Below are 26,903 nucleotides of genomic sequence, written 5' to 3' on the forward strand. Positions count from 1 at the left end.
TTACCATAACTCAGAATAAAGTAATTTTTATTAATATGCAACCTTCTGGGTTTTTGTTCATTTTATAAGGGAAGTACAGAGCCTCAAGCAATAGCAACAGAGAATAAAATATTTTTAAAGAATAGTTTGACAAACCTGTAACCAATCTGGCTCGTTCTGACAATGGTCCCTTGTAATGAGTTATTTCCTCCTATATAACTTTCAGTTCAAGCTAGAATTGCTTATCACCAGGAAGGTCAGGTTAGTTTCCAGGATTACATTTTCATAACTGCACATCAGGGTGAATCATAACGACAGAATGGAGTGTCAGTTGTACATGTGTGCTACATCTGCTCAGACACTTACATAAAGGTTAAACAATGAGAAAGTAAACTTCTGTGGCTCAAAGTACCTGGGGCTGGGTCCACACACTACACACACAAGGAAGCATTGGTCAGATTTATTTTAAATAGTTATTAACAATTCCAAACAATTATTAAAACAATGATTCAACAGAAAGCCTGGAATTGAGATGTTTTCAAATGATTTTCAATTATCCTGTACATGAACCCAACCCCCCCTCCAAAATAAAGCAAACTATAACCAAATGGAGTAAAATTTCATAAGATGTTTACTTGCCCACCATAAGACACACTTCTCCACAGAGGGCTTTTAGTACATTCTTATTTTACGTAAGACAACTCAAAAGGGTACAAAATAACTTTCACCTATTTGACATTTTATCTTCTTAGTAGAATCACTGACCATTTAATACATAAGTCTGCTTTTGTCCCCTTTTTAAAAACCATTTCCAATGGTTCACTACTATCCCTCCTTCTTATTCTTTCAGGTTGGACATGACAATGAATGGATTTTGGCAGATGTCCAACATAACTGACCAGCATTTTACATATGTACATTAACAATATTATTTGGTGTGGTTTTCCAAAGCTGCATGAGTATGGAATCCATGAGGGTTTACTTACAAATAACTACCAATTACTCTTGCAGCAGCAGGCCTCCACTCCTATAGCTGTAACAGTCTGATGAATGCAAGTATCAATTCAAGCGTGAAATTCTGACTTTTCGTTTCAGTTCTGCAAAGAAGTCTGCTTATATTTCGTGTTGTGTCTTCATTGCAAGATGGGAAATAACTGTTTACATCAAATTTCATAGAAAAGTGTAAAAGGAAACAGTCAACTAGATGGTCTGATTTTTTAGAAAATTAAAAAAAGTTACTGTTTTATGACTTTATTTTTGATGAGGCTATACCTCCCTCCACATTGACAGGGATCATGTAGCTGAAACTAAAAATAACTTAAATTCCAAAGAAAGTGGAATTTTAGCCCCCCCACTCCCCCCAAAAAAAGCTACTTGACTACATTTCCCAATGGAAATGCCAGCTATGGACAGGGTTGGAGGCCATGTGTCTTTTGACTTGGGAGCACACAGAATTTAAATGCATATTAAAAATTTGCACAATGGTTGGTTGTAATTGGCATTTAAAGTTCATGAAACTTAGTAATGCCCATTACAAATAACTTAACTGTACAAAATGGATAACAAAAATAACTGGCTAATTTAAAAAAGGAACCACTTTTGTTTAACTGACATAAATTATCTTACTAAGAATAACCGATGTGACTGGGATAGAGTGTAGAAACTGCTTAAGATAGTTATAACAGCATGGTGATAGGCTTTTCAATGTATTTTTTGAACTCCGCAAGCCACTGAGCTCCAACTGCTCCATCCACAACCCGATGGTCACAGCTGAGTGTAACAGACATCATACTAGCTACATCAAATCTAAGGAAAAAACAAACAATAAATCAGGTACTCTGAAAGTAGTCATCAGATTTTCAGACCTTAAGTATCCCAGAAAGTTAAAACCTGGCCCATAAGTAATAATTGTGGCAATTCCCTCCCTCACCTAAATTCATTGCTTGAAAAGATAGATCAGACAGCTTGTTGTAGTCCTTTAACATCCAAGAAAGAATAAGATTTTCAATAGGGAATTTATAGGTTGCTACATTTAAACAAGATAAATACAGTCTCTGCCTCCAAAGAACTGAATTCTACACTTCTAATTTTACTTATCTTGTTCTGATATATAAATACATCCAAATATGGACTGTAAAAGTAGAGTTTAAAAAAATAGTCTAATAATTTAGCAATTAGTTTTCCCCAAGTAGCACTTACCCTTTTTCATTATCTGCTGGAACTAGCCTATTCTCTGAAGCACCAACTGCCAAAATACATGCCTGAGGTGGGTTAATAATGGCAGAGAAATTCTTAATTCCAAACATGCCTAAATTTGAGATGGTAAAAGTACCACCCTAACAAAAAGAAAAAAGGAGAAAGAATATAACATTAGAAAACAGAATGCTTTAATTCCTTCAAATATGTAAATTATTACATTACATAAACAGGTAATGTAAGTAGATTACATAAATAGGCAATGTCACAAAGCCTAATCTTTTGTTTTACAATTACTCAGGAATTTTTAATATATCAGAAAATGCATATGTTCCATTTAAACATGACTAGACTCAGTCTTAAGAGTTAAACTCAAACTTAAGTTTGTAATCATTCTATATAGGGTAACAAGACAAGGTGCTGTGAAAACTACCTGTGTACACAAGTTGAAATGTTTATTTAATTTCCTACAACACAAAATCCAAAATCTCAATTTGTCTTCAGCATGTCTATCATAAATAGCAAGTGACAGAATCAATAGGCAAGAAAATGTTTTGATATTTTTAAAGCCAACATAAAATAAGTAAATTATTTACCTGGAATTCATGTGGCTGAAGTTTACCCTCTCGTGCTTTGGTTGCTAAGGAAACTACATCATTAGCAATGGATTCCAGTCCTTTTATATGTGCATTAAATACAATAGGTGTGATGAGTCCAGAAGGAGTACTGACTGCAACATTAACATCAACAACATGATTTCTGTTTGGGGAAAAAAAAATAAAAAGGAAATGTGATCTGAATAATCGGCAAAGTTATTAAGTATTTCTTCTGAGCAAAGGAATTTTTAAAAAAAGGTTTAAGAAGTAGTCTTAATTACAGCTGACATTTACACAGCAGTTTTATGTGAAGTGTTTTATAACTAAAATTCGAAAGAGTTCAGAGGAGAGAGATCACATCTGGCTGAAGTGATTAGGAAAGACTTCACTTAAAAGGTCCAAAAGTATTGGGATAGGTGTCCTTAAGAGGTGGTGGGATCCCTCTGCTTCAAGCAGAGGCTGAATTGCTAAGTATGTTATAGTGAAGGATATGGATTGGATCAGATGGCCACTGAGGTCCCTTCTGACCCTCAAATTCCATCACTCTGTGAAGTTCTATTATGTTATCTACCTAGACCTTATCACAGGCTAGGATTCCAGTCCAAGCTATGATTATCACAGACAGTAAATATTCTCAGATTTAGAAGAGGGAACAGGACAAATTTGGAGAAACACCAGGTATAAAATAAGTAGATCAATTTGGCAGAAGGGAAGGGGGTTCATGTATGGGATACTCCATCTAGAAAAGCAAACTAGGGCCAGACTATATGTGAAATGCCTCAAAATGGTCAGGCTAAGGAGTTCATGTGCAACCTTTTAAAAAAAATTATTATTTTGAAAACATCAACAAAATTGGTTTCATTTGTAATTCCTGTTTTATATACTTAATATTCAGTGAACAGCAGCCTTCACCAGACTACCAAAGGGATTCATGATACAAAATAATAAAGACATTTTGAAGATTTTGGAACTGGAAACAATTAGAAAAATTAAATATTATACAAATACATATGAATATGTGTAATATATGTTGCTCTCCTTTACTATTAACTATGAATGACTGCTATCTCTATGCAGGTTTAGATAAAAGATTAAGCTGTGATGAATAGTACTTTCTACAAAGGTACATCCTATTTTCAGCTGCAGCCACTATCTATAAAAGTTGTGTTACTTATAGCTCAATCTATGACTCCCAGTTAGCCCAAAATCTTGGTTCAGAAGACCTTTGTTGGACATCAAGCTTATGTGTAGATTGCTCTAACTTCCCAGAAGTTCACACTGTTTGAATTTAGCACTTTAAATGTTCCACAAAACAACCTGGTAAGATAGATAATGCAAATATCATCCCCAGTTTTAGATGAGGAAACCAAGGCTCACAGTGGTTAAGTTACATGCTCAAGGTCACACAACTAGTAAATGTCAAAGTCAGGATGTAAACCAGTCTTTCCACAATACCACACCTCCTAAAACTACTAACCTAGTGATTCTCCAGCTTAGTCATACTGGCTAAAAGTAAAGATAGACAAAGACTCCACAGATTCCATATTGGCCTTTTCTCTTTGTGGTATCAAACATGTGAGAAGTATCTTCAGTAGTCACTCAGGGCCTATTTGTCAAACAAACAAGGTATTTGGCCTCTATCCTAGGGCTCAAGCACCTGGTAAGAGGTGGGCAAATAAAGAAAAGAAAACAGAGGCTATGTTATGGTGCTCTCATTTGTACTACATTGGTGCTTCTTAAAACAGGGCTAATAGAACAAAATTACTTGCCCAACTTAACAGTTATTAAACAGTTTGCAGCTGGGCCTTAAATCCAAGTTTTCTGACCCTGACATCAGAGTATGGGAAGGATAAGAAAGGGAATAAGCATTTATATAGCACCTACTATGAGTCTGGCACTGCGTTAAGCACTTTTTACAAATATTATCTCATTTGATCCTCATAAAAACCCTGTAGAAGGTAGCATTTTAAAGGTCTCAGGAAACTGAGACAAACAGCGATTAAGTGACTTGTCCAGGGTCATACAACTAGTAACTAAGGCCATATTTGAACTCAACTCTTCCTGAATCCAGGCCCAGTACTCTACCCACTGTGCCACAAACTATATGTAAACATTCATACAACACTTTCTCCTTGTTCGTAAGAGTTTATAACATAGTTAAACATTCAACAACATACTGTCTTTGTATTGTTTTGAATTGTTTCATATGTATAAATCATTTTCATCATGAGACATAGGGAAGAAAACTTTTCTTCTGTTTCCACTTTTTCCCTGGCCCTACATTAATTAACACAATAATGGACATATTAGGCATTTAACAAATACTTAATAATTAATAGCTTAATTCAATAAAGGTATACTTACTGCCTTATAACTGTGTCCATCCAAGAAGAATTAGCTTCAGGTACTTTCAAACACGCCAAAGCTGAAGCTTTAATGATGAAGTCGTTGACAGAAATCTTACTGTTACCTGCCAATGTCTGTAAAGAAAAAAGACAATCTGTTGGCTATTTTATTCCATAAACCCTCAAACTGCACAATCTTATAAGGAAAGAGATTACATGATGCAAAATCTAATCTAAATAGATAGCTGGTAGAAATGTTAATTAAAATTTTTAGCATAAAGCAAGATGAGTTAGAGATACTAACATTAAATGTTGCTTTTAGTAAAATGTTTCATTTAAGGAAAAATTTAGTATTAAAAAAGTCTCCCATAAGTTGAAGTTCATTTAACATTTCTTTTTGCATCTTCAACTTTGGAAACATGAGTTCAGGGTTCTGAATCAATTTCCTTCAGGAAAATCTCAGCTCAATGATCCTAACTTAATTTCACTTGCTTTTCTATGGTTACTATGAAACAAGAGTCACTTGGTTTTTGTTGTGAAATGAAATTTTTAAGTGAAAGAATGCTGTTGCACAGTCGGAGAAACTACTAGACAAAAACAATAATAAACATCTGATAAGAGGAAAAATAAAGGAGAGGCAACAGCACAGTGAAGAAGAAAAGCACTCTTTTCTAATGCTTATGTGCCACCTACCTCATAGGTAGTTGTGAGAATATGTCTGTAAACTATTAAATAGTGAAAAAATGTGAATTGTTATAAAGTGGCACTATTTTATGCAGAATTCAGAAGTATGGTTAAAGCAAAAATATAGGGAACAATTTGGATAATGATGAGCATGTTGCATGACTTTTCGTGTTACACAAATAAGGTTGAGTATTTAATTCAAAGCATGCTGCTAACCACTAAATAGTAGTTCATACTTCTAAAAATAATGAAATTTGACTTCAAGTGAAAAATCCAGAAAAGCAGTACAAATACTATAATGGACTCAATGAACATATATTTGTACTGACTCAATGAACATATATTTGTACTCAATGTCAAATCACCAAAGAAACAGACCAAATGGATAATATAACAAAAATCTTTTTTTACATCTTTTTTTTTTATCCCAAATATCCAGTCACCAAGTTCCATTTGTTCTTCATTTTAAAATATCACTTTTCTTTCCTTCTTCTCCATTCCAATACTGCCCACTTCATCCAGACTGTCACTGTTTCAAATCTTGTGTCACTGCAACAGCCTACTGTTCTTTCTTTAGCCTTCCTTCATAACCATACAACACTGCAGATCCAACCTCTTTCCCAACTATTCCATTCCAGTCTCTTCCTGATGTCCACAGAATCTCAGTGTTAGAATCACAATGAAACTTAGAACACATCTAGTCCAATGGTCTCATTTTATAAATGGAAGGGGGGAAAAAAAAACAAGGCCCCAGAGAGGTAAATGGCCTGCCCAAAATTACATTAGTGGCAGAATTAAGAACTCAGTTCTGATTCCCCCCCTCTCCCCAGCCAAGATTCTTTCCAGTAAGGCCTTTACTTTAGTCATTCTCCCAAACTGAAATCCCTCCCCCACCTCCCCCCACAATTCTATACATCCTTCAGGGACCAACCTAATCCCACCCCACCCCCTTTCCCAACTATCCCCAATGACTTGTCCAGGGTCATACAACTAGTAGGCCATATTTGAACTCAAGTCTGACCATAGAAAGTTACCACAGTGACAAGGAAGATCAAAACACACACTCAGAAGAAGATAACAAAGTCAAAGCTTCCACATCCAAAGCCTCCAAGAAAAATATGAATTGAGGGCAGCTAGGTGGCCCAGTGGATAGAGCACGGCCCTGAAGTCAGGAGGAACTGAGTTCAAATCCAGTCTCAGACCAGAGATGCAAGAAAATCATGAAAAACAAGTCAATAGCTTGGTAAAGAAAAGACAAAAAAATACTGGAGAAAATAACACTTTAAAAAACAGAGTAGGCCAAATGGTAAAAGAAGCAAAAAAGCCAATGAGAATTAGAACGAGGCACAAAAATTCACTGAAGAAAAAAAACTTAAAAGTAGAATTGGCCAAATGGAAAATGAGGTACAAAAAGTTCAATGAAGAAAATAATTCCTTTAAAATTAGAATTGAGCAAATGGAAGCTAATGACTTTATGAGAAATCAAGAAACAATAAAATAAAACCAAAAGAATGAAAAAATAGAAGATGATGTGAAATATCTCATTGGAAAAACAATTGGAATACATCTTTCTCCTGGTCATCCTTCAGCTGTGAGGACTGCATGCCTGACATCTACCTGCCAGCCATGGACCCCAAATGTAACTGTGAGAATGGTGGCTCTTGCACTTGTGCAGGCTCCTGCAAATGCCAATCATGCCAGTGTGCCTCCAGCAAGAAGAACTGCTGCTCCTGCTGCCCAGGAGAATGTACAAGTGTGCCCAGAGCTGTGTCTGCAAAGACCCCCCCCCCCACTGGGAGTTGCAGCTGCTGCCAATAATGTCCTAACTTCCCTTTGACTGTAAATAGAAGAATTTGTGCAGTCCTGAATTTTTGTACTACATGGATGTATTTTCTACTGTTTTTCTATGAAATGTATGAATTAAAATAAACTTGATAAATACCTTTAAAAAAAAAAACAATTGACCTTGGGGCAGCTAGGTAGCGCAGTGGATAGAGATCCAGCCTTGGGAGTCAGGAGGACCTGTGTTCAAATCAGGCCTCAGACACCTGACACTTACTAGCTGTGTGAACCTGGGCAAGAAACTTAACCTTGACTGCCTCACCAAAAAAAAAAGAACTGACCTGGAAAATAGATCCAAGAGAGATAAGTTATTTGACTAACTGAACCAAAGAGTAAAACAGAAATTGAAAGAATACTGATCACCTCCTAAAAGAGATCCCAACATAAAATCTCCCAGATCAAGGAGAAACTATTACAAGCAGCCAGAAAGAAACAATTCAAGTATCATGGAATCACAGTCAGGATAACACAAGATTTAGCAGCTTCAACATTGAAGGATGGTAGGGCTTGGAATATGATATTCCAGAGGGCAAAGAAACTAGGAGCATAACCAAGAGAAATGGATATTCAATGAGATAGAGGACTTTTAAGCATTCTTGATGAAAAGACCAGAGCTGAATAGAAAATCTGACTTTCAAATACAAGACTCAAGAGAAGCATAAAAAGAAAAACAAGAAAGGGAAATCCTAAGAGACTTAAGGTTAAACTGTTTACATTCCTACATGGGAAAATGATACTTGTAACTCATAAGAACTTTCTAATTAAGGCAGATAGGAGGAGTGTACACAGACAGAGGACACAGTTGTGAGGTGAACATGAAGGGATGATATCTAAAAAAATAAAAAGGTGAGAGGAATGTACTGGGAGAAAGGGAGAGGTAGAATGGGGTAGATCATCTTACATAAAAAAGGCAAGAAAATGCTTTTATAGTGGAGGGGAAGATGGAGGGAGGGGGAGTAAACAAACCTTACTCTCATCAAAACTGGCTCAAAGAGGGAATAACATACACGCTCAATTAGGTATAGAAATCTGACCCTACACCAAAGTAGGGGGTGAAAAGGATGGGGGGGGCCCCACGGTATGGGATTGAAGGAGAGGGTAGTCAGAAGCAAAACACCTTTTTTTTTTTTGCTTAGGCAGTTGGGGTTAAGTGACTTGGCCAGGGTCACACAGCTAGTAAGTGTCAAGTGTTTGGTCCCAGGCCAGATTTGAACTCAGGTCCTCCTGACTTCAGGGCCAGTGCTCTATCCACTGCACCACCTAGCTGCCCCCGAAGCAAAACACTTTTGAGGAGGGCCAGGGTGAAAGGAGAAGGAAAACAGAATTGGGGGGGATAGGATGGAGGTGAAATACTGTTAGCAACAGTAAAAACAGTGAAAAAAATTTTGAAGTTTCTCCAATAAAGGCATCATTTCTCAAACATATATAGAGAATTGAGTCAAATTTATAAAAATGAGAGCCATTCCCCAACTGATAAATGATCAAAATACATGAGCAGTTTTCAAATGAAGTAATCAAAGCTATCTATGGCCATACGAAAAAATCCTCTAACTCCCTATTGATTGAAGAAATGCAAATTAAAACAATTCTGAGGCACCACCTCAAACCTATCAGATTGGCTAAGAGGACAGAAAAGGAAAATGACAAATGTTGGAGGGGATGTGGGAAAACTGGGACAATAATTCACTGTTGGTAGAATAGGGCTATAAAACCCTTTGATCTAGCAATACCACTACTAGGTCTGTATCCCAAGAGATAAAAAACAAAAAGGAAAAGGACCTATACATACAAAAATATTTATAGCAGCTCTTTTCTGGTGGCAAAGAATTGGAAATTGAGGGGATGCCCACCAAAAGGGGAATAGCTGAACAAACTGGGTATGTGATTATAATAGAATAATATTGTGCTATAAGAAATGAACAGGATGCTCTCAGAAAAACCTGGAAAAACTTACATGAGCTGATGCAAACTGAAATGCACAAAGCAAAAGCAATATTGTAAGATGGTCAGCTAAGAACGACTTAGCTACTCTCAGCAATACAATAATCCAAGACAGCTCTGAAGGACTTTATGATGAAAAATGCTATCCATCCCCAGAAAAAGAACTGATGGTGTCTGAATACAGATTGAAGCATCCTTTTTTTTAAACTTTCTTTATTTTTCTTGAGTTTTTTTTTGTCTATGTTTTCTTTCACAACATGACTATTATGGAAATGTTTTGTATGACTTCACATATAACCTATATCTAATTGCTTGCCTTCTCAAAAAGGGGGTAGGGAGGAAGTGAGAGAATTTGGAACTCGAAGTTTTAAAAACAAATGTTAAAAATTGTTCTTACATGTAACTGAGGAAAAATAAAATACTAAATAAATAAATTTAAAAAAAGAAAAACTATTGTGATCCATGCCTTGTAACCACGCAACAAAACTAGAATGAAATATATATGAAAGCAATGAGGCCTTGTATCTGGGAGAAGTTTGTAGTCACTAAATATAAGAAATATTCTTTAGTTCAATTGTAAATTACATGGTATAATGATATACATGGTATATGTCTATCACTGATAGATCTGGAAGTAAGAATAATTTAATAAATTAGAAAAACAATAACTTAATTTTATGAAGTATAAGTAGACAAGGAGCTCACAAACCCAAAGTTACTGAAAAGCTTTTTACATCTTGGCTCATTTTTATCTTAATGTAATATGGTACTTTTGGAGACATCATTCATCTACTATACATGAAAATAACAATACTAGTGGTCTTAGCCCTTGGAATTTGATTGTTGTCTATACTGAAATTATTACAGATAAAGATACTGAGGGAAATAAGAGATATGAAGCATGATAAGCATGACAAGATTTGAAATAAATATCTCCCATTTTAAAAAAAATACAATTAATACAAATACAAATAAAATAAAATGCAAAATACAAAACACAAAAAAAATACAAAGTTCAACAGACTTAGTATAAAGACACAATATACAGGGGGAAAAAAAAATCATTCCCAGATAAGAATTTCCCAACATCTTACCATGTTGAGTTCTTTCCGTACTTCTAAAGCTTCACCCATGTTTACATCAATAGAAAGATAATAATGAGGTATTGTTTGTTTGGACTGCATTAAACGCTGGGCAATAACCTAAAACAAAAAAAATGTCACTTGGGCAGGTTTGTAAATAATCACTTAAGTAAAAATTTCACTATTTCTTCTTTCTCCCATTTCCCTCCCAGTCAAAATCCTTAAAATTAGTAAATCAGCAATGAAACATATCAACAGGACTAAGGAACTGGAACTTGCATTTTATCTTAGTATTTTCCTATTCTATTAATTAAAGTAGAACAAAGTCACTGATTAATTCCAAGTACCTCAACATTCCAGCCACCTCACCCCTCAATTAAGAAATCACCTTGTCATCACTTTGCACTGGAGCAACTTAATAGTAAACACAACAGCTATTTCTAGATTTATAGAAGCACACTTACTCTACGAATGTTGCTGATTGGGATATCTGTGAAAACACCAGTTGGAACTGCTGCCACTCCTGGAGCTGGTGTAGGCATGGCAGCTATTGGAGGGGGAGCCTGTGGACAAAAAAGTTTAAAAAACTCTTAAAAACCAAGAACCCATCTTAGAATAATTTAGTCTAAGATTCTTAATGAGCAGCTCATTATTGTCAAGTGACCTATTTAGAGATACTGGAATGAAAATTCAATTTGTTTTTAAAGAATGGTTATTTCCAAGTCATCTTTAATCAACAGAAAGGACTTGTTGTACCCGCTTCTGAATTTTGAATTCATATTTAAGCATTATGTCCTCTAAGTCACAGGACCATTGAGTAGTTTTTAGACTGGAATAATCCCCCCCTCCTCCCATATTTTCACAGAAATGACTTAAGTAGAAAGAAGAGCAAATATCACCCCTTTCCAGAGCTTGGGAGGCAGTATGGTATAATGGATAGTGAGCTGGGCTTGGGAGTCAAAAAGACCCAAGTTAATAAATTCCTGTGTCTGACACAAATTGGCTGTGACCACAGACAAGCTGCATAACCTCACAACAGACAATTCTCTAAAATAAGTGCAGAAAAGCTGCTAATGTGCAAATGTAGAGGGAGTTTCCTCACCAGGTAGTTCCCTACATTGATGAAAATAAAGGATTGGACTAAAAAAATAGTTTTAGAAGGATTGGCATGACTTAATTTTAAAAGAAAATATTATCAATCTTATTTAATTGCAATATTGTTGAGTGGTTTATGAGCATGATTCTCTAACCAAAATGGTCTAATGAAGGGAAGGTCAGGGATGCTAATGTAAGCAAGTTAGATACAGTACCAGATTGAAACCAGTAAACCAGTAAATTAGTCTGTTAACAACTGGGATTAGATAAAATTATGTGAAGATATTGGTGCAAATTCTAGATTGCTAATACTTGAAAATCTCAAAACACATTTCTGATAGTCAGTAATGCATCTCTGTACACCAAGGGTAGAACACTAAATACCTGTTCACTAAATTTAAACAGAAGCAGAAGAAACCTTATATTTCTGGTATCAATTTCACACAAAAGTACTGAATGTAACATTCAACATGCAAACCAAATAATTAGGAGTGAAAACTATTGCAAAAGAACTGTTACCCTCATGGAAAACAATAAGCAAAAAGGACCAAGTTCAACTCACAGGAGCAGCCTTTGAAGGCACAAAGGACTCAATGTCTTTCTTGGTGATTCTGCCATCTGGCCCTGTTCCTGGAAGACACATACAAGAATACAACTGGATTTCTAGTGTAATTATTACTGTTGTACCAATCAACCTAGCACTGACAAAGGTTTCTCCTTGCTCCTGGACAAAGCTTCCTGGAACATGAAATCTGTTTGAGTCCAATTATCATTCTCCAATATGTGAAAGTAAACCACGTGCAGAATTTTGCATAAATAGTCTGCTTCCCCTGTACCATACATGGTCAGCTAGGTTACACAGTGGATAAAGCATTGGGCCTGGAATCAGGAAAATTTGAGTTTAAATCTAGCATCAGATACCTACTAGCTGTGTGACCCTGGACAAATCTGTCTGCCTCAGTTTTCTCATCTATAAAATGGAGTTAATAGCACCTGCCTCCAGGGTTCTAATAAACATCAAATGAGATAATTTTGAAGTGCTTAGCATAGTGCCTGGCACATAGTAAGCACCATATAATGTGATAATCATTGAAGATCAATTGAGCCCCAATAAGTGCCAAAAACCTGAATTAATCTTTTCTTCCAGAGTGAACTGAGAATGCCCCTTCCTGTGTAGACAACTAAAGCTGATCAAGAGCTTTCTTCTGTTTATGACCACTAAGGCACCTTTAACCTAGACACCACCTTGAATAATGGCACCTTTCTTATCTTGATATTCTATGGTGGTAAAGGAAACACATTTATCCTGGATCTGACACTTGCCTATCAATTAACACAGACATCCTGAGTCAGGGTTTAAATGTCCTGCTAAAATTGCTTGATTCAGTCAGAGTTAAAGCTCTGATTCCATGTACATGGGCTAACTAAAGGGAATAAAACAATATGAATTTACTTATCACCTAGCTTGTTGTCTCTTTAACGACCTTTTCAGGTCGATAAATGTCACTACTGCAAAAACAGAAGGTTTGTTCCTCCCCACAGCTCCAGACACACTATGTCCTGCCATGCCCAAAGGAAAAAAATGATCACAAAATGTCCCTTTAAAATCTCCTTTCAGAGTCATTCTCCACTGGATAAGTGTTTGGTAAAGGAGATAAACAATTCTCATTTTGGAAGTAGGATTAAAAAAAAAGTAGTTAAAAAGTCCGTATCCTCTAACTCAGAGATCTCACTGCTTTGTATATATCCTAAAGATAGAAAGACTTCATATGCAATAAAATATTTAGAGCAGTACTTTTTTGTGGTTGTAAAAAACTGGAACAAAGGTGCTTTTCATTGACTGGGGAATGGCTAAGCAAACTGGTACATCAACATGTTTTAATAGCATTGTGGAATAAGAAATGATGAGTATGAAGAATACGGAAAATATTGTGAGAAATAAAAGACAACAGGCTAATTTCTCAGTCCAGGGGGGAAGTGACAACACAATTCTAGGCACAAAATATATGTTAATATATGTATATAAAAATATATGTTAATATATGTATATAAAATATATGAATAGGGTGTATAAGGAAGATTGTAACCCAGAAGGATTAGGACCAATCCTGATCCAGAAGGGAGGAGTTAGGCAATTACTAACTATAAAGCCTGCTCTTGCTTCTGTACTCAGCATACTCTCCCCTTCAAAGGAGGTATGCCCGCTTCTTTCGAGAATCGAAAGGGCCCAACCTCTTTGATAAAGTCTTTGAGACACCAGTCTTCAGAACTGGGTCTGGGGTCTTCTTTATAACAATATGAACTAAGTGAGATAAGCAGAACCAAGAAAGCAGCACATAAGTTGAACACAACAATGTAAATGGAAATAAAAAAGCCTCAAAACTGAATACTACATGATATTAATGACCAAGAAGACCCAGAAGAAGATGAGAATTTGACTCTCTCCTTTGTGTAGGGACAGAGGAAAAAGGGCAAGAATAGAAGACCAAGAAGTGGAATGCAGCATATTCTGTTGACCTTGATTAATGTGATAGATTAGTTTTGCTGAACTGCTTTTTCTTCTTTTTCACTCTTTGTTACAAGGAAAAGCTGTCCCTTATAAGAAAGTGGGGGAAGGTTATATTGGAAATGAAGGCGAGAAAAAAATAAAATCAAACATTTAGTAAACCCAGCTTTCAGAGAAACAGACTTACCTCTCACTTGTGTAAGATCAATCCCTTTCTCTGCTGCCAATTTCTTTGCAAGAGGACTCACAAATATCCTTCCTTTCGTACTAGCAGGAGTAGCTGGACGGGTGGTTGAAGGTACAGTGGTCGTAGGTGGGGGAGTAGGAGGAACAGCAGCCATCTTACAAAAATAAAAAGTGATAGAGTTAGTGTCCTATTGGTAAGGTCAGTCTCCAAGATCAAGAGCTGATATTTTCTTCTAAATGAGTGGCTATTTTAATTACATCATTTTTGCTTTTCTATGGGAGATAATACATCTGCTTAATATTCACAACATCCTAGTACCCCAAATGGCAAGTATCATGTCAGTTTCTACATTTATATGTACAAGGGGTAAAGATCAAATGTTTCCTAAAATATAATTCTGTGGGTAATTACACACAAGATTATTTTAAAAAATTCTTTTAGGTGATGCAATCAACATTACTTTAGGTTTAAGTACAGGAATAACTCTAGAGTTGCTATTTGTCCTTTGTTCTCAAAGAGCACCAAGCTATGAGAGAAGTTGTGATGGGGTTGGAATCTGAGCCCCAGAAAGGGAAAACTCTGGGGTTGGAATCTGAGTCCCAGAAAGGAAAAACTCTGGCCCAGACCATTTCTCACCCTTGGTAGTTCTAGTACCTCATGGACTCTGTACTTTCCCACATGGCCAAATCTCTGGCGTTCCCCTGAGGCTATGGTCCCATCAACTGGTCTTTCATTGTGACTACACCCAATCTCCCCTCTATTGTCTTGCCTCCCTATGGCCTCAGGCCATTTCCCACCTTTGGTCCCACCTAGGTTCCATTTCCCACCCTTGGGAATTCTATTACCTCACAGACTACTTGGCCACTCTCTCCCGGTCTTTCTGTACATAAGGTCTATCTTGTCTCCATTAAGATGCTCAAATGTTTACAATCTAGCCAATAGCCCATAGATGCTCAGACTCCTTAAGAGTCTAGCTAATATGGCGAATCTTCAATAAACTTTGTTTTTGGCTGCAAGAAGGCTTGGGTCGAATTCTTTCGGGCAGGACCTGGGTATCGTGATTTTGGGGTGCCAGGACCCCTAACGTCTAGACCGCATGAGTTGATATAGGATCTAGACCCCAAAAAAGAAAAACTCTGGACTTTCCCACAAGGCCAATCTCTGGCATTCCCCTGAGGCTATAATCCCATCCCAGGTCTTTCATTGTGGATACACCCAATCTCCCATTTCTGTTACCCCTAACCTAGTCTAGCCCTCTATAGTCTTACCTCCCCCCAGGCCATTTCCCATACTTAATCCTAGCTAGGCTCCATTCTCCCTTGGCTATGTGGTCCAGGTCCCAGGAGTTCTGTTCACCCCAGGTTACTGACCACTCTTACTCAGATGTTCCTTAGACCCCTCTCTTCCAGTCATCCCAAACTGCTTGGCCACTCCTAGATCCCTCCCCACAGTCTTTCAGTATATAAAGTCCATCTTGTCTCCATTAAGGTGCTTAGATTCTTAAAATCTAGACACTGCTCAGATTCTTATACACTAATGTTCAGACTCCTTAAGAATCTGCCCAATATGATGGATATTCTAATAAACCTTGTCTTTGGATGAAAGAAGGCTTGAAGCAAATTCTTTTGGGCAGGACTGGTGTATTGTGATTTTGGGGTCACAGCACCCCTAAACCTCAATAAAGTGATGCCATGACATGCAAGTGAACTGGATTTAAGTGAGAGAGGGCAGTACAAAGTCACCAGCCTGACTTTCTCCTTCGGAGCCATCTGGGTCCAGTGGCCAGATATGGATCAGGACAACTGGAGATGACCTAAGATGCAGTCTTTAAACAGGTCTCAGAGTCTGAGTGAGGCAGGACCCATTCAAAAGGCTTAATAAGAAATGAGGCAAAGAATAGTCTCAAAAAAAAAAAAAAAAAAGATCTGGAAGGGGAAGACTTTCAGGGTTTCTGGCCAAAACAGAAATAATTGTTATTTACTTTCATTCTCAGACAATCAGGGTCCAAACAATGACCAAGTAGGGTTTGGCCTGGGAACTACTGTTGGCCAATCTATGAGAGCCAGAGTTACTTGTTGTTAAGGTTGATAATTAAGAGAAAAAACAAAAACAAAAGTTTCAGAGATTAATATTTACAATTCCCTTTGTGCAGAGCACTGGCAGATAAGGGTGATATCCTATGTGGAGACAAGGAAAGAAATTAAGAAAGAAAGAGTACATAGATACCTCAACTACAATGTTATTATTAGAGTCCATACCATGGAAACATGTCATGGTTGAAATGGTATATTGCAAGCATGAAAAGCTACATGACATTGTGGACAGGACCTTGGACTTGGAATCAGGAAGACCTGAGTTCTGCCTCCATTACTAGCTACGTGACCCTAGCCAAATCACTTAACCTCTCTGGGTCTCGGTTTCTTCATCTATAAAATGAAGGGGTTAGACTTGATGACCTCTAATTTTGTGATATTATGAAGCTCTGAAATGATCTTTTTTTAAAACATCGAAATCTACATTGTATCAGGTATTACAGATACTTAGATTTAGATTTTGGTTTTTTGGTTGGGTTTTTTAAAAGCTATTTTTCTGGACATACCCAACCATGATACAGAAGCACCAGGCACAAGTACAAAGAGAACTGTTAGTGACTGACTATTATAAGTTAAATAGTGGAGAGAGAATGACCTGACTTAATAAAGGCCTAGAACCTACTGAATGTAAAAAAAAAAAATCCCAATAGTAAAGAAACTATTCAAAATATATGAGGAAAAGATGTATTTTCTATAACCAGGTTAAGAGTCTCTGTGTGTTTGGTATTTTCCATAAAGAGACTGTACTAAAACCTAGCTGGTACAAATTAGTACTGATTTCATTATAACACCTTAGCCGAAGCTAGTAGAGTAAAATAAGAACACAGACAGGCTGGCTTAAAGACATATTACACATCTTGTTCCATGTGACTTCAGAAAAAAGAACTATGACCAATGAAAGTTACAAGAAAGCAGATTTTCGCCCAATATGGAAGACTACCAGTTGTCCACAATGGGCTCTTTCATGACACAATGTGCACTTCATCCCTAGAAGTTTTCAACAAGAAACTGGGTACTTCTCAGAGATACTATGGAAGTGATTTATCCATTGCCTGGGAAATTAAGACTGCTGGCCTCTAAAGCCCCTCTAATTCTTTGACTCTATGATTCCAAAAGAGTGGGAAATGAAACCTTACCTTTCAAAAGCATGAGATCCTACATCTAAAGCAGGAAGACAACATGTCACACCAATACTTGGGGCATTTCAGTATGCTTTGGTGTCGCCAGTAGGTTCCAAGAGAGCAGGAAACACAGCTAAGGGTCAAACTATTCACCATTAGGTGAACACCTTCGAGGTATCAAAGACTACTACTCTCTCCCATTCCCTCAATTCCAGAGTCATACCTACCGGGGTTGGGGTGGGTGGTGGTGCCTGGGGTTTTATATCAGTTACTCCAGTTGGTTTATAATCAGCAAATGCAGCAATATCTGCTTCTTTTTCTACAATAATACAGAGAGGTGTTCCTAGGGGGACATCTCTTGTGCCTTCAGGGACAAGTATTTTTGCCAGGTATCCTTCCTCTTGCACTTCAAAACCTTTAATAAAAAGAAAAAAGGTTAATGTGACACAAAAGGTTCCCAATATTCCACATAATTCAAAGCATAGATCTTAAATGAAAAGAATTCCCTTTATATTATCAGAAACTCCTTCTGATAGACTAATCTTAAAGGAAAACATCCAGTGAATCATATATAGTGAATACAATTAAGTTTATGGTTTTGTGAAGATAAGGGATAAGGTGCTTAGTTTCAGCTTGAGAGAAAACTACATATTACTACAGTTCTGAATGGAAGTTACTCCCAAATTGTCCCATGACACAACAAGTGTCAAGGGTGCAAACATACCAGACTATAACATAAGTGCTTAATAAACATTTGAATTCCAATAAATATGCCCAATGGTACTAGCACAGGTCTAGACATTTTCGCTTTGCAGAAATAACACAGGTTACCAAACAACACTGGGGAATCCAAAATGACCAGTTCAGGCAATTCATGTCTCTCTACCAATGCAAGTGTATGATATTTTTGTATGTAGAAACTGGTTTGAATCAAATACAGATACTCATCTTTATAGATTTGAGAAAGTGCATATTTCATTTCCTTCCTAAACCAGAGGTAGGCTATAAGCTTCTACATATCGACTCCAGTAAAACTGTAAAATTCATACCATACTGAATAATGACTAAGAAATCAAATAGAAACTAGAATAAGTGACTTCTTCCACCCCAGAACTGCACAAAAAGTCATCTGGGCCTCCTGCCAGCAAAGCCAGGGACAGTCCAGGGCAGACTCAAAGTGCCACCAAAGACAGAAGTGGTAACTTGTAATGCTCTGTGTTCAGGGGCAGCTGCAGGATGATTAAAAAAAAAAAAAGATTCTCTGAAAATTATAATGGACCAAAGAGGAGTGAATGACTCCATGAGCAAGAAATATTAAAACAAAGTCTAAAGACTGGAAGGAAAAAAAAAACACAAACTACAAAACTTCCAGGTTAAAGAAAAAAAAAATACTGTGAGCAGCCAGAAAAAAAGTTCAAGTGCCAAGGAACCAGTCAGTATTACACAAGATTTAACAGCTACAACCATAAAAAAGCATAGAGCTTGGTACACAACATTCCAAAAGATAAAAGATTTGGCATTACAACCAAGACTAACTCACCCAGCAAAACTAAATATAATACTACTGGGAAAAATAAACCTTTAATGAAATAGAAGATTCTTAAGCACTCCTGATAAAAAGAACTAAACAGAAACTGAAATGCAATCATAGGAGTAAAAAAGATAAACACATGAGTAATAAGAAGAGATTATAGAACAATAAAGTTTTTGCTTTCTAATAGGGGGAGAAGAAACAAGCTTCTCCTCAGAACCCTAACTCGTAAGACAAAGAGCCTTTGTTATGTTTTTATTGTCTTTAATGAAGAGGAATTCAAATACACTAGAAAAGGGCTTGGAAGAAATAAGGAAAACTTACTATCTCACATAAAAGAGGTATACAAGTAGAAAACAAAGAGGAAGGTATGTGTTCTGGTGCATCACTGGAACCTCACTTTGATCTGAGTAAAGGAAAAGAGGGTAGAAAACAAGCAAACACACATAACAGAGTTTGGTATAGGAATACATTCAATTTCAAAGGGAAATAAGAGAGAAAGAAGAGAGGAGCTAAAAGACAGGTTAGACTAAGGTAAGGATTTAGTCATAAGCAAAACAAACTAAACTCAGAAGGTGGATTATGAAGAGGGGCTTAATGGGAAAGAAAGAACCTGGAATTGGGGTCTAATCAAAGAGAAAAGAAAATGGATAAAAGAGTAGCAGGAGACTGAATCAAGTATAGCTGACTAGTGCCAAACACACTCCTCTCCTTTCACTATCCTTTTCTTTTTAAAGAAAAAGAGCACAGAGAAGAAAAAACAGAGGGAAACACACAATTAATAATCAAAACTGTGAATGCAAAGGATGAACTAACTCACCCATAAAACAGAAGAGAATAACAGAATGGATTAGAAAGCAGAACCCAATATATGTTGCTTTATAAGAAACACACTTAAAAAGGATTCATACAGAAAAATAATGGGCTGAAATAAAAATCATGTGTCAAGTGATGTACACAAAAGCAGGCATAGCAACCAAGATCTCAAAGTGTCAGCAAAAATAACTGATTAAAAGAAAAACAAAGAAACTACATTATGCTTAAGGGGCACCATAGATAATGAAATAATAATAACAATACTTAACATGTAGGCACCAAATGGCATAGCATCTAAATACTCAAAAAGAAAAATTAAACAGGGAGAAAGACAATAAAACTATAGTTGTGAGGGGACCTCAATGTACTCCTTTCAGACCTATACCACAACAAAACAAAAACCCAACAAAGAAATTAAGGTTCTGAATAGAATTTTGTAAAAGTTAGAGGTAACAGGTTTCTGGCAAATACTAAGAACAGGAGTCTACAAATTTCTCAGCACAGCATGGTACCTTTACAAAAACTGACCACATAATTACAGCATTTTAAAAAAAAAAACACAAGTGCAGAAAAACAGAAATACTAAACGCATCCTTTACTGACTACAATGCAATGACTCCTACTCAATAAAGTCATCTTAAAGAATCAGTAGATCAAAGAATGAATCACAGAAACAAAAGATAATTTTAAAGATAATAACGAGACAACATACCAAAATTTTTGGGATGGAGCCAAAGCAGTCCTTAGGGGAAAACTTATATCTCTAAGCATTTTCATCAACGAGAGAGAGAGAGAAAAGACCAATGAATTGGGCATGCAACTAAAAACCTAGAAAACCAATAACTAAAAAGAAATCCAAATAAGTACTAAAATAGAAGTCTGAAAATCAAATAAGAGTAACAAAATAAAAGTAAAAAAAATTCCAAAAACTCTATTCAATTAATAAATAAAACTAGGAGCTGGCTTTAAAAAAAACTGGTATTTGATTAAAAAGAAAACCAAATTAATGGCATGAAAAATGAAAATTCACATCAAATAAAACAAAGAAGTTACTAGAAACTATTCTGTCCAACAACATGCCAATAAAACTGACAACTTGAGAATATACAGATATAAAATGCCAAAAATTAACAGAAGAAATTAAATAATGCAACTTCAGAAAAGGAAACTGAACAAGCTGTAAATGAACTCCAAAAGAGATTATTTAGCCTTGTTTCTTATTTATTCCTTTTCTTTCCTCCTTGTTTGTGAGAATACCTCTCTAGAATCTAAAGGGTATCACAATCATTACTTTTTGAAACAAATTCTAGTTCAAATACAATGTCTAAGCTGACATTTCACTGGGTGGATAAGAATCCTATTTGTTACTGACAAATGAGTGTACAGTCACTTTCATTATGAAACTTGTCCTCACAAGACAAACTCTACCAGTTAGAAAATCTTTATGTTATCACACAATCTTTACAGGGTAGGTTAGCAATCTTCTACTCCTACTGTACAGCTATGTGCCTTTGTCAGTTTCTGAGGTAAAAACTCACCTATCGTAGCTTTGTCAGTTTCTATCTCAGCCAGCAAGTCTCCTTCATTCAATTTCTCACCCACCTTCTTCTCCCACCTTTGAACTGTGCCCATAGTCATGGTGGGAGAGAGAGCAGGTAGCAGGATCTACCAAAAAAAAAAAAAGTCACCTGAAAAGATACTGCTTGGACCAAGAGGTAGGTTCAACGAGCATAATAGCAACCCTCAAGAAGTAAAGAACCAGATAGGCACACTCTGTCAAGTACCTGTCAAGAAACCACATTAACTGAAATACCAGTTTTATGGAATAGGAATGACAACAGTAACCCAGTTTCAAATCTTCCTAGCACCCAGGCCATGAAAGCAACTCAGTAATTTCCCAACATTTTGATTGTATTTTACCTGCAAAATCTGTTCTGTACCAGTTCAATTTCCTATGAATCAGGAATCTGAATACTCATGAATACTCTTCTGTCTTCCTCCAAAGTAGCATATAACTAAGAAATCTGTTGATATTTCCCTCTCAAGATATCTCATAACATAGTTAACCACTCCTTGGACAATCAGCATTAATTACACAATAAAAATTTAAGTATAAAGTTTTTCTTTATGCTTTCTTTTCTAGCTATGACAATATATTCTCTTATGATAAACTCAATTTCCATTTTTATGGAATTACCATGGTCCCAACCTAGTCTATGAAAAGGCATTGCTGTATTTTCTAGCTGACAGACAGAAATTTGGGGCCTTGTTTTTTCACTTACAAGAAGCATTCCTGACAATTCCTCAGGGTTATATTTCGAAGATCTCTAAGGGAGAAAGCCACAAAGCATTTTCAATAGGAATTTTTAAACTTTCCAATAGCAGGCTCTTAGTGGCATTTTTTCTAAAAACTATTTAGAAGCTTATCAAAGAGCCACAACAATCCTATAATCACGATCATGATGGTCACTTTTACTCAGATACCTCCAATAGCAAACCTGGTGACTCAGACCAAAAGCAATCTTCCTTCTAAAGTTTGCCACCATTATTTGATTCCTAAGTTAAGATTAATGGAATAATTTTTAAAAATCTGTGAATTATCTAAGATAATTAAGCAGAGTCTGAGCATGGCACATAAAGGAGAAAATAACAAACGAGAAGGGGCACAATTAAACCTTACTCAAGGGAACAAAACAATGGTACACAGAGTGAAGAAATACAAGCTTAAACTGAATATACCAGCTTCTCATTGGTAACAGCATGGGAACTGTAAGAGTATGACACTACATCACGACCACCTCCATCACCTCCCCCCCCCCAAAAATAGTTCCTCTTTGGAAATCTCTACAAAGTGGCAAATGATAGAGCCATATAAATAATATTCTGGTTTGAACCAACTTTCAGAGGAAGATACTGTTGGATATTTTCCATCTTTTATCTCTAAAATGAATGTATCTATCATGAATAGTACTAGATCTGTTTCTGGGGGCAGCTAGGTGAGTTCAAATCCGGCCTCAGACCAAACACTTGACACTTACTAGCTGTGTGACCCTGGGCAAGTCACTTAACCCCAACTGCCTAAAAATTAAAAAAAAAAAAAACACAAAATACAAAATACAATAGTACTAGATCTGTTTCAAACAACTCTGACCTAATTTTTTTCTTACTAATTGCAGATTATTGTCATAAAATATTTATAGTAAGAGGACCCTATTTAATGTCTTATGTTATATATTTCTAAACATATAAGATGCTTATTTACACATATAAAAAACCCTTTACTTGCTGTCAGTTTCCTAACCTAATAAACTCTGCTGCTTTGTGAAGCAGAAAGTCATATATAGTAAATGAAAAATAGGAACCATTCTGTCTAAATTTAGAGAATATAACTAATCATAAAGAAAAGGAATTTGACAAATGTATCTCTAAATTTAAATTATAACAGGTTTACAAAGAAAATATCTATAAATATTGATTATGGGATTAATTGACTACACTTGGAATGTCCCTGCTACAGAAAGAAGGAAGTTTGAAACTCCTAGATCTACAAGTGGAGACATCCAGGCTCAGAAAGGTCAAAGGAGCTGTCCAAGGTCACATGTGAGAATAAAATTCATTTCCTACACTAAATTCTTACTAAATGTAAGGAACTGTGATAAGCACTAGCAATACAACATGTACACAAATAGGTAAAAAGAAAGGAATGAGCAGTAAGAACTAATAGAATCAATGAAAGTTTCACAGAAGAGCTTATCATCTAAAGGTATATATATATAAGTATTTTGAAAGGCAGAGGTTACATTGAAATGAACCCTACAGGTATGGGAACAGCCTGAGTTTTCATGCTTGTTATTTACTCCTAAATGGCAATTGTTTCATCTTTGTAGAAAGACATAACTATAATGTATTTCAGTTTCTAAGCTTCCCCAAGATAATAACACACACACACAAACATAAAGGAATAAATAATTAACTAAAAGGGTAAATTCTTGAGAAAGTTCAATAGTTAAGCTTTACCTGCATATGAGCAGGATATGAGCTCCCTGGAGCCTGGGCAGAGGGTGATGAAGCCACAGAAGCAGGGGGAGGTGCTGTGGAAGCCTGTGGGGGGGCTGCTGTTGTGGAATCCAGTGTATAATTTTTAAATGCATCCACATCCTCTGCCCTAAGGTATGAGGAAAACACATTGCGACATTTTAGTTATCATTGTGAGTCATGGAGGGAAAGGTAACTTCAGACTATCCCTCAATTCTAGGTTCAAACACATCCATATCCCAACTGTTGCACACAGTAATTTTCAAACAGATGAAATCAACAGAGTACTTACTTTTCAACAGTGATACAGATGACTGCTCCAACTGGAACATCTCTAGTACCTTCTGGAACAATTATCTTAGCCAGGTAGCACTCTTCTAAGCTCTCAAATCCAACAGTGGCTTTGTCTGTTTCCACCTTTAAACAGAAGACATGGAATGTTTAAATACTTACAGCCAGACTGACATTTGTTAACTTAATCTGGTATTGAAACATTCACAAGTTAAGTGAAAATAAAGCTCCCATCTTCGTAAAGAGATCACAGAAGTTATTAAAGGCTTTCTCAGATAAAAATCAGCTTGGCAATTGATGGCATTGACAAAGTTATCAAAGATATCCTGCACAGCTGCAGCATACTTCAGATTACCACCCAGAGAATTAAAAGTTAGTTATGAAGCACCTCAATCAGAAATGTTTGAAGTTTAGCACCCCTCCAAACTACTTACTTCTGCTATAAGATCACCCTCATTGATCTTTTCACCTTCCTTCTTCTCCCAGCGGGCAATGGTGCCTGCCTGCATTGTGGGGGAAAGAGAAGGCAAAGGAACCTGAAAAGAAAAGAGAGGAGACACCTGCAATCAAAAAACAGTAAGCATTGCTTCTTACCTCTTTATAGCTCCCTCACTAGCTTTGGGGCCCTATTAAGGTACCCGGTGAGATGCTACAGCTCCTTGCCTCAGTGTCTCACTGGGCTGTGGATCTGGCAAGAAGAATGCTACCTTTCAGTTGACATTTCCAATCTGTCACACGCAGTCCCAGAAGCGCCAGAAGTCCCCTCCCGGCCTCCAGCTGCGGGGGTGGGGTGGGGCAGAATGGGGAGGAACTCGCTCCGGGGAGGTGGTCTCATCCGGGTCAGACCTTCCCACTGGCCGGCCTAGAGCCGGGAGGCCCTTGGCCCCCGGGTCAAGAATCAAGGACTGGGCCCGGGTGGGCTTTCCGGGTGAGGCGGGCGGGGCGGCCTCACCTTCTGGTGGGGGGGGAGGCTGTACCAGCGCCGGCCCGGCATCCCCAAGAGCTGCAGCAGCAGAAGACGAGCCCGCGGCACGGCCCCCGAGCCGGAGCCAGGACCCCAGCCCTGCAGCGCCCCAGCCCTGCTGTGGGAAAAGCGGGAGAGACTTGGGGTCGCGGCCGGGACCGGGGCCGGCCCTCCAGGGGCCTCCCTAGGGGCCGCGGCCGCGGCCGGGCTCCCAAACCTCGTCCGTGGGGCCGCGCACCGGGCCCGCCGCGCGCACACTCGCCACATTGTGCCGCCGAGAGCTTGCGCCCGGGACCGGGAGCCGCCACAGCCGCCACAGCCGCCACCGCTGTAGCCGCCGTCTCCTATATGACCTCCGGGACCACCGTGCGGCACTGCCGTCAACCGCGCTGCGCCGAACCGTCGCACGGTGTCGTAAATGAGCGAGGGAATCCCGCCCCACCTGGGACTCCCTTCCAAGTCGCCCCGCCTAGTTCTTCCTGAGGCGGTTTGAGGGGGGACGAGCAGGAGGCGGGGCATCGGAGCGCGCGAGGGAGAAGCGAACAATGGAGAGGCCCCAAGGCTGGGACGGAGAGGCGGGGCTGGGCCGCGAAAGAGCCGAGATGGGGAAAGAGGGAAAATGGGGCGGGGGAGGAGCGGGGGAAGGAAGAAGAAGGGCGCCGCTTCCTCTCCTACCCAACTCACTTTCCTCAGTTGGCCTTGAGGTGCAATTTGGATTTGTATCTGGAAGGGATTCTTAGAGATTATCTGCTTCAGCCCTTCACTTTTCAGAAAAGGAAACTGAGGCACAGTGACTTAAGTGCTCAAGGCCATACTGGGCATTAAAAGAAAAGTTAAGACTACAGTTTTTGAGCAGGAAAGAGCCTTATTTAGGATCTTAGGATCACAGGTTTAGAAGTGGAAAAAATCCTTAAGGTTGTCTTGTCCATTTTATAGATGAGGAAACTGAGGCCAAGAAAGTCTAAATGACTTGTTACTCAAGGTACACATGGAATAAAAAGCAGAATCAGGATTTTAATTCAATACTTTACACAGGGGCAGCTAGGAGCCACAGTGGATAGAGTCAGGAAAATCTGAGTACAAATCCAGCCTCAGACACTTAGTAGCTGTGTGTGTGGGCAAGACACTTAGTACTGTTTGCCTCAGTTTCCTCATTTGTAAAATGAGCTGGAGAAGGAAATGGCTCAGCACTTCCGTATCTTTGCCAAGAAAACCTCAGAGGGGTCGAAAAGAGTTGGACTGGACTAAGCAACAACAAATTCTACACTGAACTTCAGCCTTTTATAGCTGAACCAACTGAAAGAGATAATAAAAGGACTTGCCAAAATTGTTGATGGAATAGTAAAATACAGGTCCCTTGGCTCAAAATGCAGTGTCCTTTCCACAATATCACACTGCCTCTTGTTCAAATACAAAAGTTTCAGTTAAGGATCCCCACCATCCAACAGGTGGGGCTCCCAACCTCAGGGTTTCTGGCATGAGATTTGCGGCTGGGAGAAGTGGAGAGAGAATGTGGATCCTCTTGCTAAAATTCCTCAGTACAAGGTGAACCATTACGTTAAATCAGTAACACTACCTGCCTGCTTAAGGTTACTATTG

The 26,903-nt window shown here is 37.8% G+C and overlaps 1 protein-coding gene across 1 annotated transcript; it reads right to left on the bottom strand.

The window, feature by feature from the left end:
* Positions 1–25,586, bottom strand: DLAT (dihydrolipoamide S-acetyltransferase). Its single transcript, XM_027847338.1, has 14 exons — positions 25,293–25,586; positions 24,775–24,876; positions 24,342–24,466; positions 24,032–24,179; positions 21,553–21,679; positions 17,895–18,082; positions 14,454–14,607; positions 12,323–12,390; positions 11,130–11,228; positions 10,678–10,785; positions 5,136–5,251; positions 2,772–2,934; positions 2,179–2,315; positions 1–1,785 (listed from the first exon to the last, which is right to left on the bottom strand). The coding sequence occupies exons 1-14, from the start codon at positions 25,569–25,571 to the stop codon at positions 1,656–1,658; spliced, it is 1,944 nt and encodes a 647-aa protein (XP_027703139.1). The 5' UTR covers positions 25,572–25,586; the 3' UTR covers positions 1–1,655.
* Positions 25,587–26,903: the final 1,317 nt, after the last annotated feature.

This window comes from Vombatus ursinus, unplaced genomic scaffold (assembly GCF_900497805.2).
Source record: "Vombatus ursinus unplaced genomic scaffold, bare-nosed wombat genome assembly UNPS02015398.1, whole genome shotgun sequence".
In the NCBI taxonomy this organism is placed as follows: domain Eukaryota; kingdom Metazoa; phylum Chordata; class Mammalia; order Diprotodontia; family Vombatidae; genus Vombatus; species Vombatus ursinus.

Coding starts and splice junctions, on each gene's coding strand:
- DLAT (XM_027847338.1), bottom strand. CDS start 25,571: ATGTGGCGAGTGTGCGCGCGGCGGGCCCGGTGCGCGGCCCCACGGACG. Junction 10,786..11,129: donor CAATCAGCAACATTCGTAGA/GTAAGTGTGCTT, acceptor TTTTTGTTTTAG/GTTATTGCCCAGCGTTTAAT. Junction 1,786..2,178: donor CCAGCAGATAATGAAAAAGG/GTAAGTGCTACT, acceptor TTTTTTCCTTAG/ATTTGATGTAGCTAGTATGA.